Consider the following 19,510-nt stretch of genomic DNA (forward strand, 5'->3'; position numbering starts at 1 on the left):
GACTCAGTGGTCACCCGGGCTCAAACCTGCTGCTGAGCAGAGGTGCTGGAGTGAGTCCTGCTCTGTAGCAGGAAAATAGGGAAAGGGGTGCAGAGAGGGCTGTGTTCTGAGTTCCCCAGGGAACTGTTCACCCCATGGATTCTGCCACCAGGATCGAGCTAGGACTGACCTGGCCCATGGTGTTACTCTATTTTAGAAAAGGTGTATGTTGGAGGGGTGGGGGCAGGAGATACAGCTTGTGGAAAGGAGTGCCACTCAACATCTTCAAGGGCAGGGATTGTGTCTTGGACTTTTCTGAGATTTTCTGGTAATGCCAATACAATGCCCACTGCCAGAGATTTTAGAACTAGTCTTGAGAAGCAAGAACTCTCCTCACCCCCACCCTTTGGCCCAGACTCCTTCCAAGCCTTTCACACCTCCCCTGTGTCACAGCAGGAGAGTTTGTTCCAAAAGGGGAGTGTTGATGGTTCTCTTTTAGCTGAGATCAGCGGTAGAGGGCATAGACACTACAGTAGGAGAGTCATTGAACAGATCATTACCGAACACTTCCTCCCTGCTAATCACTGTTCCGTTCCGAGGTTGCCTCGGTGAACAACACAAAACCCTGCCCTAAAAGACTTGTTGAATGGCATTGTAGGTGAGAGGGGGGCTCTCTACAGTTCTATGAGTTCCTCCATGCCCACCTTCCAAAGTAGGTCCCCAGGGAGATCCCCTGAGAGTTGGGTGAAGGGACAGCCATGTGACCTGAAAACTCTTCCTGCCTTGAACTGTGTTATCTCTGGGGTGTTTGCAGCAGAGGGAAAGGAGCCAAGGAAAGACTCTTGGTGCTGGCTTTGTCCTCTGGCTGGGCACAGGCAGGGGTGGCTGAGCCAGTCTTATGCAATCCCTGAATTTATAAAGCAGAGGCCAGGCTGAGCTGGGCTGGGGGTGGGGGGGGGGGGGGGGGGGGTGGGGGGTTGGGGGCGGGGTCTGGTTGTAGCCTCCCCACTGCAGACGGGCAGCTGCATGACTCATGAGCTGAGGGGCCAGGCAGAAGCCATTCTCTTTGGTTCACAGGAATTCTGCTTGTTTATTTGTGTGTGTGTGAGTTCGTGTGTTTCCTTCTTCCCTTCTCCCCCTTCTCTAACTCTTCCTCCTCTGCAGGAGATCTGCCCAAGGAGAATCCATATGAGGATGTGGACTTAAAGAGCCGAAGAGCAGGACGAAAATCCCAGCAACTGTCTGAGAACTCCTTGGACTCTTTGCACAGGATGTGGAGTCCTCAGGACAGGAAGTACAACAGCCCACCCACACAGGTAACTCAGCCCTGACATGGGCCTGTAGGGTTAGCGTGAGGGCCACAGTGGGGGCCTGCTCTTCCAAGACTTGGGCCCAGCTTCCACTCAGGCTTTTACCCTCATTAGTACTTGATAAAAGGTCATACCACCCTGAACGCGCCTGATCTCGTCTGATCAAGGAGGTCTCCTCAGCAAAGGGCTGTGCACTCAAGGATGTCCACCATGTTGAAACCTCTGGACAACTGGCACCTGCTCTGAGGAGCATCCTGTCCTATCTTCTTTCCCTTCCTACACAAGCTCTGAGCTGCAAAACTCAGCCAGGAGCCCTTGCAGTCTCCTGTCTGATTATTTATCACCCTGTGGGAAACAGGAAGACAGGGCCCTAGTGGGAGTCTTGGCATTCTGCAACTCTGCCAGAAGTCATCTCAGTACTGGCATTAGGGGACCAGGTGTAGGCCCCCAAACCACATTTGGAGAGCCAGACAGGTGTCTGTGACACCTGGAGCCACTCCTATGGGAGAGAGTAAGCATGAATCTTTAAGGAATGGATGGGGAGAAGGCAGAATGAGAGGAAAGGTGAAAAGCCAAAGGAAGCTCTTGGACTTCAGCTCCTTCTGTCCTTGTCCAGGGTATCAGGAGGCAGGTGGAGAGGCTTCTCTGACCTCCCCAGGTAACTCTAATTCTCTTTGCAAATGGAAGGACCTGGATATTATATAGCATTGGCCAGATAATATAAAAATGATTTCTTCTGGCTTTGGAATAAGGTGTTTGTTTTTATAAAAGATTTACCCCATCGCCGGGAGTGGTGGCTCATGCATGTAATCCCAGCACTTTGGGAGGCCAAGGTGGGCAGATCATCTGAGGTCAGGAGTTTGAGACCAGCCTGGCCAGTGAAACCCCATCTCTACTAAAAATACAAACATTAGCTGGGCATGATGGCGCACGCCTGTAGTCCCAGCTGCTTGGGAGGCTGAGGCAGGAGAATTGCTTGAACTCGGGAGACGGAGGTTGCAGTAAGCCAAGATCGCTCCACTGCACTCCTGCCTGGGCGACACAGCAAGACTCCATCTCAAAAAAAAAAAAAAAGATTTACCCTCTAATTAGGGCTCTGTTCAAACAGGCTTCTCCTGAGTTTACGTTGCCAGATTGATTGGGTGAGAACAGGAAATTGGGGGCTGTGGAGGAAGGAGGATTTGCTGAAGAGTGAGGAAAGGCAATTCCAGAACCAGACAGTGGTTGGGTGTCTGTGGGGTACTTGCCTCCTGACAGGGTCCACGACAAGGATGGTGCCCTGGGATGAGAGGTCAGCGCACATGGAGAGAGGCAGAGAGTAGATCAGGGCTGGGGAGAGGGCAGCCAGGGCTTGTGGGTGTGGGATCCAATTCAGTGTGAGGCCTGCCTGGCCCAGCTTTGGTGGTAAGAGCCCAGAGCCCCTGTGTTCTCCATGGGAGCAGTTAGGAGGGCCAGGCTGCAGGATCTCCCAGCCCAGCAGGCTGGCCAGTAGGTTATGGCCTCTGCTGTCAGAAACTTTTTAGGATTGGCTCGGGAGCAGAGGTCCAGAAGACTGGTACCATCACCCAGGCCCAGTAATCCTTATCCCAAAGCTCAGGAGAATCCCCCCAAAATTCCCACTTAGCCTTCTTTTTCCACTCAGATGAGAGCACAGGTGTTTTTAGCCTCTGCTTTCGTTTTTTGCTGGCAGTAGTGAAGCTTCCTTTAGGGAAGGCAAGTATCTAACCTATCCCTGACCTGGCCGATTAGCAGCTAAAGTCTTAAGAGAGGGATGGAAGTTCCAGGGCAAGATTGTGGGGAGCCAGGGATGCCGGCCCTTGGCCTCTGTGTCCCCGTCCCAGCAGACAGGCACTGGCCAAGGCCTCTGTGGCGAGCCCCTCTCGCATGTCCTCTCCCCCATGCCAGCTTTCCCTGAAACCCAACAGCCAGTCCCTGCGCAGTGGGAACTGGTCAGAAAGGAAGAGCCACCGGCTGCCACGATTACCCAAGAGGCACAGCCATGACGACATGCTGCTGCTGGCTCAGCTGAGCCTGCCGTCCTCACCCTCCAGCCTCAACGAAGACAGCCTCAGCACCACCAGCGAGCTGCTGTCCAGCCGCCGGGCCCGCCGTATTCCCAAGGTACCCTCTCCAGAGGCAGCCCACTGGAGCTGGGCAGGTGGGCGGGCAGGCAGCCAGCCTTTCTCTCTCTTTCCTGGCTTCCTTCCTTCCCTAATCTGGACTGCTTCCTCGATTCCCTTTGAATAAATCCTGGGTCCGTGTACTGTCCTCTTTTTCATCTGATTAATTCCCCTTTCTTATCAATAAAGATGCATTAACTGACCTTGGTGCTCAGATGTTAGAGGAAGGAAAGGCTAACCGAGGCTCCCCATTAGTAAGTGTGGTGTATGAATTTTGGGGTATCTGCACACATAAGCATTTCCAGTCTTTCAAGGACGTAGGACTCAAACGGGTTCTTCCTATAACTCTCAGCATTGAAGAATTTTCAGCAATGATTTTCACACAAAGGCAGCCAGGCCCAAATCCCCAGCCTAAAGCAGCAGGATTTAGCCAGATGGTATTTTTAGCCTGCAAACAATGCTTGGGTATATTGGGAATTTAGCTTCTTCCTGTCGGGGCCCCAGGTTATGGCCCAGAGGGGAAAGGCTAGAATCCTTGTTCCTGTTATTGCATCTCAGAAGCTCTTTGTCTCAGTTGGTTCAATGACTCTTGGGACCCAGGAGCTACCATCCTGTCTAGTTTGATCACAGTTCCTTCCTCTGGGGAGCTAAGTTTAGTGTCCTTGTCTTGGGGCAGGAGACCACTCCTGGGGGACTAGGTATATGGAGAGCTACCATGCATGGCTGGTGAGTCACCACTTGAGGTTGGTTCTGCAGTTAGACCAGTCCTGGACCCAGCGGGTGCAATGCAGAAAGCTTGTACCATTAAGGGCAGGGATGGGCTTCTACTCAGCCTTCTTGGAAGTAGGGCAACTGGTGTTAAAGTTACCTCACCCACCCTGCTTTTCTCACCCAGCTTGTCCAAAGAATTAACTCCATCTACAATGCCAAGAGGGGAAAGAAGAGATTAAAAAAGTTGTCTATGTCCAGCATTGAAACAGCATCACTGAGAGGTAGGCTTTGGTGCCGGAGCTGGTTCAGGTGTTTGGGGCCCTTGGGCATTAGGAATGGGAGAGGCATCAATTTACCTGTGGAAGGTAGAGCCCTGCCAGGAAATGGCCACATAGGAGGGAGGAGCAGACAGGGAAGAAAGGTCTGGGATGGGTTCCTTCAGACTTTGGGCTGTGAGGCCCTGAGTAGGGAGGTGGGTGTGGGAATCGGCTTCTGCAAAAGGAAAGGCCAGACTCACTGAGCATTGCGGTCTGTTTCCCATTTCAAATCTTGACCTCCTGGAGGCAGGGTCCATCTGTTCCAGGCCTGTAGTCTCCTCTTCTGGCTCAGCCTCCAACTCAGGCCCTCAACTTCCCTCATGGGTTTGAATATAGGATTGGCACTGCAGTGTGAGCTCTGAAGGAGCCTGGCCCCAGGCCACTCAGCTCCCTGCCTGCAGATGCCTGACCATGGGCCCAGAGTAGCCCAGAGAAGGTAGAGATCCATCCCCTGTGAGAAAAGTTGGGGTGGTGGGGGAGCAAAAAACATTGGCTGTGAGGTCCAGCAAGTATGTACTCTGCTGTTCCTTTTCCAGATGAAAACAGTGAGAGCGAGAGCGACTCTGACGACAGGTTCAAAGGTGAGGCACAGCTCCCATGAGTACGGAAGCTCTCCCAGCAGGGCTGCAGGGAATCAGCCTTCCCTTCCAATGCATGTGTGGTTCCAGTGTCCCTAACCGGCCTGATGTGGAGAGGCGACAGACAGGCCAGATACCAGAACAACAGAGCAGGGAGCCACAGGGAAGTCTGTCCTTATAGACATGTGAGCTCAGCCCTGCAAGGTTAAATCCAGATGTCTCCCTTTGCCAAATGTAAGGGAGGTGACCTGCCCAAACTGTCCCAAGCCATTGTCCATGGGAATTGGGTGCTAGATTTGCCTGGTAAATGTGGTAGATCTCGGCCGGGTGCGGTGGCTCATGCCTGTAGTCCCAGCACTTTGGGAGGCCAAGGCGGGCAGATCACGAGGTCAGGAGTTTGAGACCAGCCTGGCTAAGATGGTGAAACCCCATCTCTACTAAAATAATACAAAAATGAGCCAGGCACAGTGGCGGGTGCATGTAATACCAGCTACTCGGGAGGCTGAGGCAGGAGAATCACTGGAACCCCGGAGGCGGAGGTTGTAGTGAGCTCAGATCAGGCCACTGCACTCTAGCCTGGGTGACAGAGCAAGACTCTGTCTCAAAAAAAAAAAAAAATTGTAGATCTGGAGGGTCAGGGATGGGTACAGAAGATTACAAGGACCTCTTCTGGCAAGAAATGTGCCGTAGACTGAGGAAACTGTTTCTCTGGAGGCCCTGCAGCCCCCCATCTCCCCTGTCCCCAGAGAGGAGCCTTCACATTCCAGGGTCCTTGGATAAATTTTTGTGCTTTCTCTACTGGGAAACCCTGCCTAGGCCTTCCTGGATGATTATCCTCTCATCCCCAGGCAAATGGGCAAGTGGACTTTGGATGTAGGAGCATGGACAAGGCTCAAGTCCTGCTAGGGGCCCAAGGATGAAGCCTTGGTGGATGTTCGTGTATTCTGGTCCTTTTGGTACAGGGACAGAGTGGGTGTCAAGATACATCCCTGGGTTTGCCTGGCCTCGGCAGTCCTCCTGCCCCAGCTCAGTCTCCAGAGGCTCTAGGAGGACCAGGCCCACAGCTTCCTGTGTCAGGGCAGAGTCTTTGTGCAGGGGTCAGCACCTTGTGCCTGCCAGTCCTCCTGTACTGCGAGCTGGGGATGGTATCAGACTAGGCTCATGCACTTAAAAGTGTTCCACAGCGATGGAGCCCTGAGCCAGGGGTAGAGAAGTTAACATGAGGCTTGTGAGGGTCCATTCCCTGATGTGCAACCTGCCTCCAGCCCACACACAGCGCCTGGTCCACATCCAGTCGATGCTGAAGCGCGCCCCCAGCTATCGCACGCTGGAGCTGGAGCTGCTGGAGTGGCAGGAGCGGGAGCTTTTTGAGTACTTTGTGGTGGTGTCCCTCAAGAAGAAGCCATCGCGAAACACCTACCTCCCCGAAGTCTCCTACCAGTTTCCCAAGGTGAGGCCCTCTCTCTCCCCACCTTGCCCATATTCCCCCTCTTCCATCCTCTATCCGCCAGGCCTATCTGGGGAAGGAGAGAGATCTTGTTTATCATACGTCCTCACCGAGCTGCCACAGCCCTGAACCTGCCTCCTCTCAGCCAGGAGGGAAGACAGGGCTGTAGCGGGGGTGGGTTTGGGCCAGTGCTTGTTCGAAGGGTGAGGACTGAGAAAGAACCTCTCAATGTGCTTATAATAAAATCCAGAACAATTGAATACCATACAGGTCACCCACTTAATGTATACAGTTCAGTGTTTGGGTGTATTCACAGAATTGTGCAGTCATCACCACAATCAATTTTAGAACATTTTTATCACCCCAAAGAGAAACTCTGCACCCACTAGCTGTCACTCCGCACTTCTCCCACTAGCCTGTCTCTCACTCTGCCTTCCCTGCTTGTCGCCAGCCAGCCTGGCCTCCCTCTTCTTCCTCTCACACTCAACCCCTCTCTCTCTGCCATTGCCTCTGCCAGGAATGTGCTTTCTCCAGCACTTCACATGGCTACTGGCTCCTTCTCATTTCTCAGGCTCTGCTCAAGTAGGACCTTTTTCAGGAGGTCTGTCCAGACACCTGCATGGAGCCCCTCCCCTGCCCAGCTTGCTCTGTTACATCACCCTGCTTATTGTTATTTATGAGACGGAGTTTCACTCTTGTTGCGGAGGCTGGAGTGCAATGGCGCGATCTCGGCTCACTGCAACCTCTGCCTCCCGGGTTCAAGCGATTCTCCTGCCTGAGCCTCCCAAGTAGCTGGGATTACAGGCATGCGCCACCACTCCTGGCTAATTTTGTATTTTTAGTAGCGATGGGGTTTCTCCATGTTGGTCAGGCTGGTCTCAAACTCCCAACCTCAGGTGATCCGCCCGTCTCGGCCTCCCAAAGTGCTGGGATAACAGGCATGAACCACCACGCCCAGTCACCCTGCTTATTTCTTTTTAAGCCCCCCTCTGAGATGTTGTGGTTGACCATCTCACTCTGCTGACCAGAATGTGCAAGGTTGGTGACCTTGTCCCCTTGGTTTTCCATTGAGAGCCAAGAGCCCTGGTGCACAGCACCGTGTCAGATGCCATATAGAAAGCACTCCACTGGCATTTATTGAATGAATGAATGATGACTCTGGGCTCTGTAAGAATTCGGAGTGGGACAAGGGTTGCTGAGATCGTGCCCGCTGGTCAGTGGCATCTAGGGCCCTCGGGAGGAGGGGCTTCTCAGCCACCACCACCCGCCCTCAGGTTCCATGTCATCTCCTGGTTCCTTCTTCCCTGCAGCTGGACCGACCCACCAAGCAGATGCGAGAGGCAGAGGAAAGGCTCAAAGCCATTCCCCAGTTTTGCTTCCCTGATGCCAAGGACTGGCTCCCTGTGTCAGAGTATAGCAGGTGAGGCCTGGCCTGGCCTGAGGGAGGAAGGGGCATAGCCTTCTTTACCCCCATAGCAGTGGGCACCTGAGTGGGGCCTGCTCTAGTCTCATCCTCTCCTACAGCAACCTGGCCCTTCACCCCACCCTGAAAATGACGGTCCCTATTCTTGGGGGCTGTTTCCTAGGTCCTCTCACACCTCCCTGATGCCAGACCTCTCTTTGTTCCAGTGAGACGTTTTCTTTCATGCTGACTGGGGAAGATGGCAGCAGACGCTTTGGCTACTGCAGGCGCTTACTGGTAAGTGAGGCCATTTGGTCCTCAGGCTGGCAGGCAGGGGATAGGCCAGGGTGTGTGTGTTTCTGTGTGTGTATATGTGTGTGTGTGTGTGCCCTTCTGCAATTTTAGCTTGTATGAAATCCTATGTTCTGCTTCCTGAGGCCACCCCGAACCCCCTGCCAACACACACACTTTCACAGGTGAGGTCACCCTGGGAGAGCAGGGCTCAGAATGGTGCTTCTGAGGGGGCCTTAGGATCGGAGATTATCTGGAATAAGGGGAGGGAGTGGCTTTTCATGTCTTTTTAGTTTTTCTCTACTTTTTTGTCATTTCCCTTGGGATTATGGGCTCTGATTGCTGGTCTCTGGTTGCAGGATCGAATCGCCCCCAGCAGTATGTGTATATGGATCAGATTAGGTGAGGGACAACCTTCCTCACCCCCATGCCTGGCCAGCCTGTAGTGGGGAGGAGGCCTGTCTGTGGTGTGGTGGGGCTGGAGATTGGGCAGGGACAGAGACATACCTTCTCTGGGAATCTGAGAGAGATACTTTGAATCTAGGGGAAAGGGATTGGGTTTTGAAAATGTTAGCCATTTTGTAAAGAGAAGTCCCTCGCCATCTCCCTTCCCATTAGTCCTGGGAAATAGATTGGGTAGAGGCTCAGAGCCTGGCCCCTGCTGCACTCCCAGCTTGGAGCACTGGGTTGTTGACAATGTTTTGGGATTTCCAGGCCTTAGCAAGAGAAAGCCTCCCCAGATACCAGTCTAGGGGTAGATGAAGGGGGCAGGAGCCCTGAAGGAAGGATTTGGGGCCAGTCATTCATTAATTCAGAAACACTTATCATCCCTTATTAGAAGCCCTGACCTATTGAGAGTCAGGCACGTGCTAAGGGCATATAAAGATGAGTTTAACATGGATCTTCCTCTCGAGGGACTTTAGATGGCCTATTACAGGAGATTCCACTTTCAACACAGGAGGGAAGGGCCAAGGGAATAAGAGGGAATAAATGTTGTTTAGAACCTGTCACATTCCAAGCTAGATGCTTCAAGTATGTCTTTTTTAAAAAATGATCATAGTAGCCCATGGGTTATTATTATCCCTGATCCATAGATTGGGAAGTCAAAACTCAGAGGTAGAATGACTTGCCCAAGGTCATACAGAACCAGAAGGGAAGTCATTTGTCACCAATTTGTACTCTTGAATCACCCCCAGAGGATGGACTGGGGAGAGGGGGTGTGGGGAGGTAGAATGCCCATGGAGGGGCAAAGGGCATATGCACAGGAGTGATGCCAGGTGGTGAGCCAGGCAGAGGCCAGCATGCCTCTGGCCGCCTGGGCCTCCCAGGCTTGGAAGGAGTGATGTGAAGGCTGCCTTTGCTGGAACATAGATGCAGCAGAGCTGCTTCTTTGCAGTGGGGCTGCTGCCCCCAGGGAAGAGCGTGTTTGTCCTGGCGTGCTCAGAGACGGCCTGGGCTGGGTCTCTGCCAAGGGGGCTGGCACTAGCTCGGCATTCCTGCAGATTGGACACAATGATTCTAACCCAAATCCCACATACTTGATTTAATCACTTGGGGCTTTAGGGGAGGCGGGGGAGAGGGAAAGAGACAGGAGTGAATTTCAGGCCTAATATGGACAAAAACAGATTCTGCCTTCTCTTTAGATCTGTGACGTGTGGCCAGCAGGTTTGGAGACTGAAATAGCCCCATCTGCATTTGCTTAGCAGCCTGCATGAGGGGCCAGCACCTGCTGCTCTGCTCCCTCCCCACTCGGACTTGCCAGGCCCTCCAGGCCTCTGAGCCCTGCTGGAGAAGGCACTGCAGCCTGCATGGGGGCTCCAGGCCTGGGAGCTCTCAGGGCATGTCTCCCCTTTAGCTACCCACCTTTTTTTTTTTTTGAGACAGAGTTTCACTCTTGTTGCCCAGGCTGGAAGTACAATGGTGTGATCTTGGCTCACCATAACCTCCACCTCCCGGGTTCAAGCGATTCTCCTGCCTTAGCTTCCGAAGTAGCTGGGATTACAGGCACATGCCACCATGACCGGTTAATTTTGTATTTTTAGTGGAGATGGGGGTTCCTCCATGTTGGTCAGGCTGGTCTTGAACTCCCAACCTCAGGTGATCCACCTCCCTTGGCCTCCCAAAGTGCTGGAATTACAGGCGTGAGCCACCGCGCCCGGCCATGCCCACCTTTTAAGTCCCGTTCTTCTTTGTGCTCCTTTACTTCATAGCAAACCTCTACCCAGTGTCTTTATTTTCTTTCCTTCCTGTCAGAAAGCAGCAGGCTTTAGGGGTAAGACAGCCAAACAGGGCCAAAGCAAACTCCTGGCTCCACAGCTTCTAGATAGGTGGCCTTAGGCAATGGCTTTATCTTTTTGAACTCAGTTGCCTCATCTATAAAGGGGATAATAATCTCTCTCTCACAAATCTCTCATAAAGTTCTAAGCCTAGGAGTCAGGTATAGCAAATGTTCAATAAATAGTAGCTCCCATCTCTTGTTTTCAGTTTGCCCTCTTAGAATGGAGGTGGATCAAGAAAGGGAGAAAAGAACCAAAAAAAGAAATGGTATGCCGAATGTGCCCTATGGGGCTAAAAAGCTACAATGGCTTGCTCCTAAGGATGTACCCTAGTCCTTCCCATCTGCTGGGGTCCCAGCCTCAGGGATATGAATCCACAGACACCCTGTAGCCTCTGCCAAACTGCTTTGCCCTTTGCCAGCCCCTGTCAGCGTCCTCCTGGGAGGAAGGGCGGAGCCTGTGTGGAGCCTGGCAGGAGCCTGGTACCTGGTGCTGGGAGATCCTGTAGAGCTGAGGCCTGTCCTGAGAGTGGTGGCTTTTCCTTCAGGGCTCTGGTTGCAGAGAGGTTTAGAGGAGGCTTAGAGTCTTCCTCCACTAGAAGGGCAGTCCTTACTCCTCCGTTCCCAAGGAAAAGGAGCCAGAAATGGTAATCATGCATTCTCTGTGTCTGTCTGTCTCCTCCTCCTCCTTGTCCTGGCCCAGCCAAGTGGGAAAGGGCCCCGGTTGCCAGAGGTGTACTGTGTCATCAGCCGCCTTGGCTGCTTCGGCTTGTTTTCCAAGGTAAGAGGCTCTGGGAGGCTTCCCTTCCCCTCCCCCAGCTGACAGCTCCCACAGGAGTATCTGCAGCCAGCTTAGATGAGAAAACCACCTGTGACTGTGAGCGAGCGGGAGACGGAATGCAGGAGCAAGTACCAGTGAGCTCTCTGACACCCTCCCATTCCCCAGCCTGGTTCTCTACCCAGCCGGCTGGCATTTCCCCAGCTCCTGTGCTGGCAGTGTCTGCCCCGTCACAATCCACCCTGGGCCCTGGGCAGAGCCAGAGTCCTTGGGGAAGCAGGAGCGCCCAGGGAGCTAACTCTTGGGTGGTATTTCCTTTGCCCAGCTACTCCGCTCTTGGGGACTGAAGCAAGGCCAGTTAGGGAACAGAGGAGTCACTGAGTGCCAAGGAAAACGGGAAGGGGTAGAGTGTGCAGATCCTGGCAAGACCGCCTTCCGGTCTCCCAGCTTCTGGGCTAGCCTGGTCAGATGCTTGGCTGCCCTCTTCTCTGCCAGGAGGGGGAAGGGCAGTGCCCTGACACCCTTCCTCTTTGGGCTGCTGGTGGCGGGCACAGGTCCTAGATGAGGTGGAGCGCCGGCGTGGGATCTCCGCTGCACTGGTCTATCCTTTCATGAGAAGTCTCATGGAGTCACCCTTCCCAGCCCCAGGGAAGACCATCAAAGTGAAGACATTCCTGCCAGGTGCTGGCAATGAGGTAGGGATTTCTGCATCCTCTTCTCTCGGGCTACGGGCTGGGGTGGCAGGAGGACCATGCTAGCCAAGGTCATAGTTTTTGGGGGGTGCAGAGCACGGCCCCTCCTTGCTCAACCATATCGGTGTACCCAATCACTAGGGACCAAAACAGCAAACAATAGGAATGTACATGTTGTCCAGCCCTCTGTTCCTCCCAGGGGCCTTCCCTGACCCATTTGGACTAAACTGCATTCCACCTGCCTTCCTTTTGTTCATTGAACAGTTACTGAATGTGCCATCTCACAATCAGGGATTGCGCCAGACCTCAGAGCAGAGTCAGAGGTAGAGGGACGCGGCTCTGTCCTCATGAAGTTTGTAGTCTAGCGGGAGATACTGCTATTATAATAAACACTTTTACATACAAATAGATAATTCCTAAATGTGTTATGAGCCAAGTGAAAGCACAGGACCTTATGAGAGTGTGGAACAGGGGAGTCTGCTTTAAATAAGGGGCCAGGAAAGGTCTCCTCTGAGAAAGTAACACTTTATCAGAGACCTAAGTGGTGAGTGGGGGCAACTAAATGAAGCAGGAGGAGGGAGACGGAAAGAGAAGGATATGAACGGGAGAAGATTATTCCAAGCAGAGGAACCAGCATCTGCAAAGGCAAAAGTTGGGCAAGTGCATATGCTGGTCAGAGGGTTGACGGGGTGGAGGTAGAGGGGTGGGTTGGCAGGCAAGAACCCAATCACAATGTCCTTGCTAGGCCAAGTTAAGGATTTGGGGGTTTTATCTAAAGCAGGGGTATGATAAGATCTGATATATGTTTTCATTTCATTTTATTTTTTTGAGACAGGGTCTCACTCTGCCACCCATATTGTGCAGTGGTGCTGGAGTGCAGTGGTGCTATCACGGCTCACTGCAGCCTCACCCTCCCGGGCTCAAGCGATCCTCCCACTTCAGCCTCCTGAGTAGCTGGGACTACAGGCGTGCACCACCAAACCCAGCTGACTTTTGTATTTTCTATAGAGACAGGGTTTCACCCTGTTGCCCAGGCTGGTCTTGAACTCCTGGACTCAAGCAATCCTCCCACCTCCCCCTCCCAAACTGTAGGGACTACAGGCGTGAGCCACCTGTGGCCAGCTGATACATGTATTCAAAGCCCACTGTGGCTGCCATGTAGATAATGGTTGGAGTGAAAACAGGGAGACCAGCAGGGATACTGTTGCGGCACTACAGGCAAGAGATGATGGCAGCTTTGGATTAAGATGTGGTAGAACAGGGGAAGGGAAGTAGATGGATTTTAGAATTAGGACCAATAGCACTTTGTGTTTGATTGGAAACAGGGAGTAGTTGTTACAGAGACTGTAAGGCTGACTCCCAGTTTTCTGGCTGGAGCCCCAGGGCAAATGATGGAGCCACGTACTGAGATGGGAGCTCGTGAAAGAGAAGCAGGTAATGAGGAGGAAGAGGAAGAGTCCAAATGTGTACGTGTCAAGTTTGAGATGCCCATGAGACCCCCAAAAGAAGATATTTGGTAGCAAAGAGTGTAAATAGGGAAGAGAAGAGAGCCCAGTATGGGGTCCTCCTCAGTCCTGGGGAACCCCAACATGCAGAGGCCCTGCAGGAGAGGAACACCCAGGAGAGGGCTGCGGCTCAGGAGCACCTCAGAAAGGAAGGAAGCTGTGATCCGGATCAGGAACCACCAAGAGGTCAGGATGAGGCGTGGCAAGAGCTTGACAAGTGCTGGGGCCCAGAAGTTGGGCTGGAGTGAGTTGAGAAGTGATGGGTGTGAGGAAGTGGAAACAGCCTGTGTAGACATCTTGTCAAGATTGCATGGCTGTGGAGTGAAATAGGGAAGAGGGCAGCAATTGAAATGTGGAACTAGGGAAGCTTGTTAGGGATGGTTGTTTGTATGCTGGTGGGAATGGCTGCCAGAGGAAGAGGTTCGAGCTGCAGGAGGAGGAGGGGCTAGCAGAGTGTACTGAGAAGATATGGGTGTTAGGCTCCACGGAGGGCTTGGCGTTTATTAGGAGAGGAGGGAGTGGCTTAGTAGATTTTGGATTCTCATCTGATGGCTTTGATCTTCTCAAAGTAGAAAAGGTCAGACCGGGCACTGTGGCTCATGTGCTTGTAATCCCAGCACGTTGGGAGGCTGAGGCGGGGGGATCACTTGAGGTCAGGAGTTCGAGACCAGCCTGGCCAACATATTGAAACCCCGTCTCTTCCAAAAATACAAAAAAAAACTTGCCAGGTGTGGTGGCGCATGCCTGTAATCCCAGCCACTTGGGAGGCTGAGGCAGGAGAATCTCTTGAACCCGGGAGGTGAAGGTTGCAGTGAGCCAAGATCGCGCCACTGCACTCTAGCCTGGGTGACAAAGCGAGACTCCATCTCAAAAAATATATATGTCAAAATAGAAAAGGTATTACTTTGAGAGTAAGAGGTGGATGTTGGGTTCTAGGAGAGGGAAGAATAAATAAATTAGTTGTAGAGAGTGGGAGAGGGACTGACCAAAAAAGCATACCAGGCTTGCTGAGCAGTGGCAAATCCTAGCTTGAGGGCTTTCTCCTTGCCTCTTTTCTCCCCTTCATTTAGAGGAACTTTAGGCTTCGTGGTGGTTGTGGGGCACAGGATAGGTGACCCTTCCCTTACAGCCCAGCATCATGCCTGGGAGCTCTTCGTGGTCTGGCCCTGGCCACCTCACTGGGCTCTCGTCTTCTGACTTGATACTTACTGTTCCCTCAACCCTACTTCCTTTTGCCTAGAAGACAATTCTCTTCTTTTCTCTTTGGGGAGTCAAGTACCTTGTGCTCTGAGAGGGCTTCCCTGACCTCTCCCCACCCATATGAGCTTGGCTGCCCTTCTAGATGTCCTGCCTGTCCCTGTGCAGATGTTGGTCACATCTGCCTCTGTCCTGACACTGGACTCCCAGGCTGTTACTGCTCGGCTCCTTCAGCCCCCTGGGCTTGATCTCCTTGAAGGCAGGGATGCATGGAACAAGGCCGGGAGTGGGAGTAGCCTGTGTGAATTCTCAATCCCTGGGGGAAGGGGGAGGGTTGGGCCCCAGGGACGTAGGGACTGCGGCTGGGTGCTAGAGAGCAGAGCCTGTTGGGCTGCATGCAAGGGGCTTGCGAATTTTGGGGTGGGGACAGGGCCTGGAGCAGGTATAAAGGGCTCTGGCATCATTGTGGTACTTCTTTCCATGAGCCCACATTCACTGACCATTTGGGGTGTACCCAGCATACGGCGGATCACTGGGCCTTCTGGGAGTACACCATCAGGCGGGAGAGACAGTGGACACAGACCGTTACCGTGCCCTGTGCCCATTTTGCTGCTTCTCTGGGGCCCAGAAGGATGGATGCTGAGTTAGGAGTTAGAACTCCTTCACTTGCTTAGACTCTGAGGAACAAATGAGATGATGTGGGTATAAAAACTCCTTGTAAAGCATTACCTTTGATGCCATAGGGCAGTGAGAGAGAACTGGTTTCTCACCCTAGTTTTCAGGAGGCCTGCACATCTATGCTGCACACACATGCTGCAGGACCAAGGATGAGGCCAGGCAGACCCCAGGGACAGCTGCTTTGGCACTGCCTGAGCGTCAGCAGTTCCTCCTGCCCTCACTGCTGGGGTCACTCGCTACATTCCACCCCTGTGACTGCCCCCAGAGAAGTGGCTCTCTGAGCTGTGGCACTGACCTTGGGAGCAGCCTTTGGAGGAAAGAGGGCTAGGCCTGGCCCTGATAAGACAGTCCTGCTTCCTGGCAAGGTTGCAGAATGGCCAGCCCTTTGCTTGTGTTTTCCTTGTGCCTGGCACGGGACTTAGGGTGATGGAGATAAAGGCCAGGATGGCAGGACAAACAGCCTCTGGAATGAAACTCCTTCTGCAAGAAAGGGAGGGGGACAGGGCAACAAGGACCCCAGCATTGCCTTTCCAGAGGCAATGGCTGGGATTAGAGTCCTGGGATGCAGAGATGCCTGGAGAGCAGTGGCGTCTAGTCAGCATTGGGGGCTTAGAGCTTTGTCTGGGGAGGTGGGCAGGAGGACCCTAGAGATGTGGCTGTGTGGTTCCCTTCTTCTCCCTATCTCTAAGAGCAGTCAGCTCTCCTCTCTTCCTGAGGTCCCGATGGATGGTCCCTCAACTCCTTCCTTCTGGAGCCTTCCTCGCTTTCACAGGCAGCCCTCTTGCCCACAGGCTGGGTGTTCGAGTGCTACGAGAGCAGAGCTGTAGTCCGAGGGATGGAGAAGAGGGGTTTACTGCAGGGTAGACGAGAGACCTGGAAAAGAGCAGGTTGGAAGGGGAAAGCAGCCTCCAGTTGCTTCGTGGAGGGCCGGAGGGCAGCACCCACTTGGCTGGCACCGGCCCACTTTCCCATCGCTCTCCTGCAGGTGTTAGAGCTGCGGCGGCCCATGGACTCAAGACTGGAGCACGTGGACTTTGAGTGCCTTTTTACCTGCCTCAGTGTGCGCCAGCTCATCCGAATCTTTGCCTCGCTGCTGCTGGAGCGCCGGGTCATTTTTGTGGCAGATAAGCTCAGGTAGGGCCCAGCCAGGCAAGGAAGAAGAAGGGAGGGGGGAAGGCATGCCCACAAGCGAATCAGCAAGTGTTTAGGAGCCTAAGCATGCCCTGGAGACCGGTGCTGGAGTGGGGCTTTGCGTAGGGAGGTGAAAGACTAGGTGGAAAGGTAGCACCCCTGTGTGGGTGAGAGCAGGGTTTGGGAGCACACAGATGGCAGGACTGAGAACCCTGTGGAGGGCTTGGCCTGAGGGAGGAGGGAGGGACATTTCTTCCTTTGCAATAGCCAAGACTGTGCAGGTGCCGGGATATGTAAAGGGGAAAGGTTAAGGAATTGAGATTTTTGGCGGATGGTTGCATTTCTTCTGGAGGGGGAGGCAAAGCCATCTCAATGAGATGCTGAGTTTGAGGAAACAGCCACTGTGAGGAAGGGGCAAGAGCACTGATCGGGCACAGTGTGAGGAATGCTGAGCCAGCCGGCGAGGGTCCTGTGGAGGGTGTCCCCTGGAGAAGGCAACTGCAGTGGCCCAGGGCTGGGCACTGGGAGGGCTGGGGAGAAGGATGCGGTGGGGGCATTGAGGTGCAGAGAGGAGAGTGAGTGAGGAAGGCTGGCCAGCCCACACTGGGAAACAGACAATGTGCAGGGCCTGGAGGTGCCAGGGAAGTGGGGGAGCTGGTTTAGGAGGAGTAAGAAAAGAGCTGGATGGGTCACAGGTCTTGGTCTGAAATGCTGGCATTTATGATTTTAGAGGTAGAGGTGTCGAGAAGGTCTGGTGGTGGCCATGGGAGGGGTGGCAGAAGTGATGGTCACTGGACGTGAGGCAGTTTAGGAAGGAAGAATTCGGAGCTCTTCTAGACAGCCAAGGTTTAAAAAAGAAAAAAGTTTTATGTCAGTGGTGGTTGGGGGGTGACACAGGCAAGGGACAGTGATATGGCTCTGATGAGTGGAGGAACACTAGGGTTTTTGGTTCTTATGCTGGTTTAGATAAAACGACACCGACACACGTGGAGTGGTTTTAAGGAGTGGAGAGTTTAATAGGCAAGAAGGAAAGAAGAAAGGCAGAAAGGAGAAGAAAGTACAGAGACAGAGGGAGAGAGGCTCCAAAGCCGAGAGAGGGAACCCCAAGTGCTGTGGATACCAGCCAGTTTTATAAGAAGGCTGGAGGAGGCAGTGTTTGATTTGCATAGGGCTTAGGGGATTGGTTTGACCAGGCATGTCATTCAGGTAGCCCCCGGAAAAGCTGGCCCTCCCATGATAGCCTTTTAATATGTGAATGTAGGGCACCTGATGTTCTACACACGTGGGAATATGCGGGGCAGCCATGCTGCTAGGCACCTGTGGGGGCAAGGGCAAGAGGACAACGGTGGGAATTGCCATGTTGGGTGGGCCCAATTTCTAATGGTCTGTATTTGCATATCAAAGGTTGCCTGCCTGGCTGTAAGAGCCAGGGCTTTCTTTCTAGACAAGAAATGTTTTTGAGCTGCTTTAAAGGAAATGAGGTGCAGTGGCTCACGCCTGTAATCCCAGCACTTTGGGAGGCCGAGGCGGGCAGATCACAAGGTCAAGAGATCGAGACTATCCTGGCCAACATGGTGAAACTCAGTATTAGCTGGGCATGGTGGTGGGTGCCTGTAGTCCCAGCTACTCAGGAGGCTGAGGCAGGAGAATTGCTTGAATCCGGGAGGTGGAGGTTGCAGTGAGCGGAGACTGTGCCACTGCACTCCAGCCTGGGAGTGAGACTCCGTCTCAAAATAAATAAATAAATAAAAATTTAAAAATTTTTTTAAAAAAAGGAAACAAAAACTTTTCCTCTCTGTGTAAAATAATTTCTTAATAAGTCCTACAACAACAGGATGGGTTATTGGCAACATGTTACATGTTGTTTTGGTCAAAGAATCCATCCCAAGCAGTGGTTTCTCTAGAGTGGTCATTTGAACATTGATTAAGCCACCTTAATGTCAGGTGCTCAGAGGAGGGCAATGAAGGAAAATCCCCCTTCTGGTTTGTCCTCCAATAAGTCCTGAATCCCTGGGGTATTTCCTTCCGTATGTATGAGGGAGCAATTGAGAGGAGCCCGAGAAATGAACTCCCGATTGCCTTCATAGGGGCAGGAACGCAGGCCTATCCTTAGCCCAGGAGAAGCAAGGAGGAAGAAAAACCAGAGCTGCTGACTTTTCCATAGAGCACCAGGGTTTAAAAAGGAAAACTGCCCCTCACTTGTTCCCATCACAGCCTCAGTGCTTTTGTGTCTCACAGTTCTAGGTGTTTTGTGGGCCTATCAGGCCCTTGTGAAGAAATCTAGCCAAACAGCTGGAATGAGCTGGGTACAGCAGCTCCAAGAGGCCCCTCCTGTGTGCCAGCCATGGTCATTGTCAGCCAACAAAGCCCCTGACTGCCCAGCTTTGGTGCCCTGGCCTGGCCTGACCTTAGTGGCCCCTAAGAGAGCCTGGACCATGAGGTTTCTTTTCCTGAAGGTTCTACCCTCTAATTCAGGGCTGAGCTTCCTCTTTGCCACCCCACCCCCCCAGCCCAGCTCCCATGGGGCTGTGAATATAGCTATTGTTTCCTGTGGTTGCAGCTGCCTCTGAGCACATTCCAGGACCATTCTGGGAGGGACGATCCCAAGGTCTTGTTCTTGGCCTGGCCGGGTATTCAAGTTCTGCCAATTTGGGGTCTTGGAAAAGATGTCCTTCCTGTTCTGCCTGGGGTCTGCCTCTGGCTGGAGAGGGGAGGTGTAGGTCCAGCCAGCTAATGTTCCATTGCTGATGTTTTAGGTTTTCCACAAGTTCTTTGTCCCTCTTGCCTAGTTCTGATGTAGGGTGGGAGAGGGTACCCAGGATCTGCATTCACTGGCCCTAGGGGTTTACAAAACCTCCTGCGTCCTCAGCCACGGGCCCACTGATGTGCCCCCCAAACCCGAGACAGCCCTTTTCCAGATCTTTGTCAGATGACTGTCCTGCGGGTTGCTGCATACCTTCCTGGCTGTTTGCAGGTACATTTCCCTAAGAGAGTAGCATTGTTGTCCTTAAGGCGCTACGCAGTGGGAAAGTGGGGACCTCACCAGTCTGCAAGGTCCCTGAGCCCCATTAGCATTTTCGTTGCACTGGGAGGTTCACA

The 19,510-nt window shown here is 53.0% G+C and overlaps 1 protein-coding gene across 7 annotated transcripts in view; it reads left to right on the forward strand.

The window, feature by feature from the left end:
• DENND2B (DENN domain containing 2B) overlaps positions 1-19,510 on the forward strand; it is a 180,453-nt gene that overhangs the window by 154,829 nt on the left and 6,114 nt on the right. For all 7 annotated transcript variants that reach the window (XM_058446361.1, XM_058446359.1, XM_032166664.2 and 4 more), the window contains 10 exons: positions 1,144-1,295; positions 3,195-3,410; positions 4,305-4,401; positions 4,974-5,018; positions 6,281-6,465; positions 7,773-7,882; positions 8,092-8,161; positions 11,134-11,211; positions 11,763-11,903; positions 16,266-16,414. In XM_058446361.1, the coding sequence (XP_058302344.1) occupies positions 1,144-1,295; positions 3,195-3,410; positions 4,305-4,401; positions 4,974-5,018; positions 6,281-6,465; positions 7,773-7,882; positions 8,092-8,161; positions 11,134-11,211; positions 11,763-11,903; positions 16,266-16,414 (1,243 nt within the window). The remainder of the gene's footprint in view (positions 1-1,143; positions 1,296-3,194; positions 3,411-4,304; positions 4,402-4,973; positions 5,019-6,280; positions 6,466-7,772; positions 7,883-8,091; positions 8,162-11,133; positions 11,212-11,762; positions 11,904-16,265; positions 16,415-19,510) is intronic.

This window comes from Hylobates moloch, unplaced genomic scaffold (genome assembly GCF_009828535.3).
Source record: "Hylobates moloch isolate HMO894 unplaced genomic scaffold, HMol_V3 SCAFFOLD_11, whole genome shotgun sequence".
In the NCBI taxonomy this organism is placed as follows: Eukaryota; Metazoa; Chordata; class Mammalia; order Primates; family Hylobatidae; genus Hylobates; species Hylobates moloch.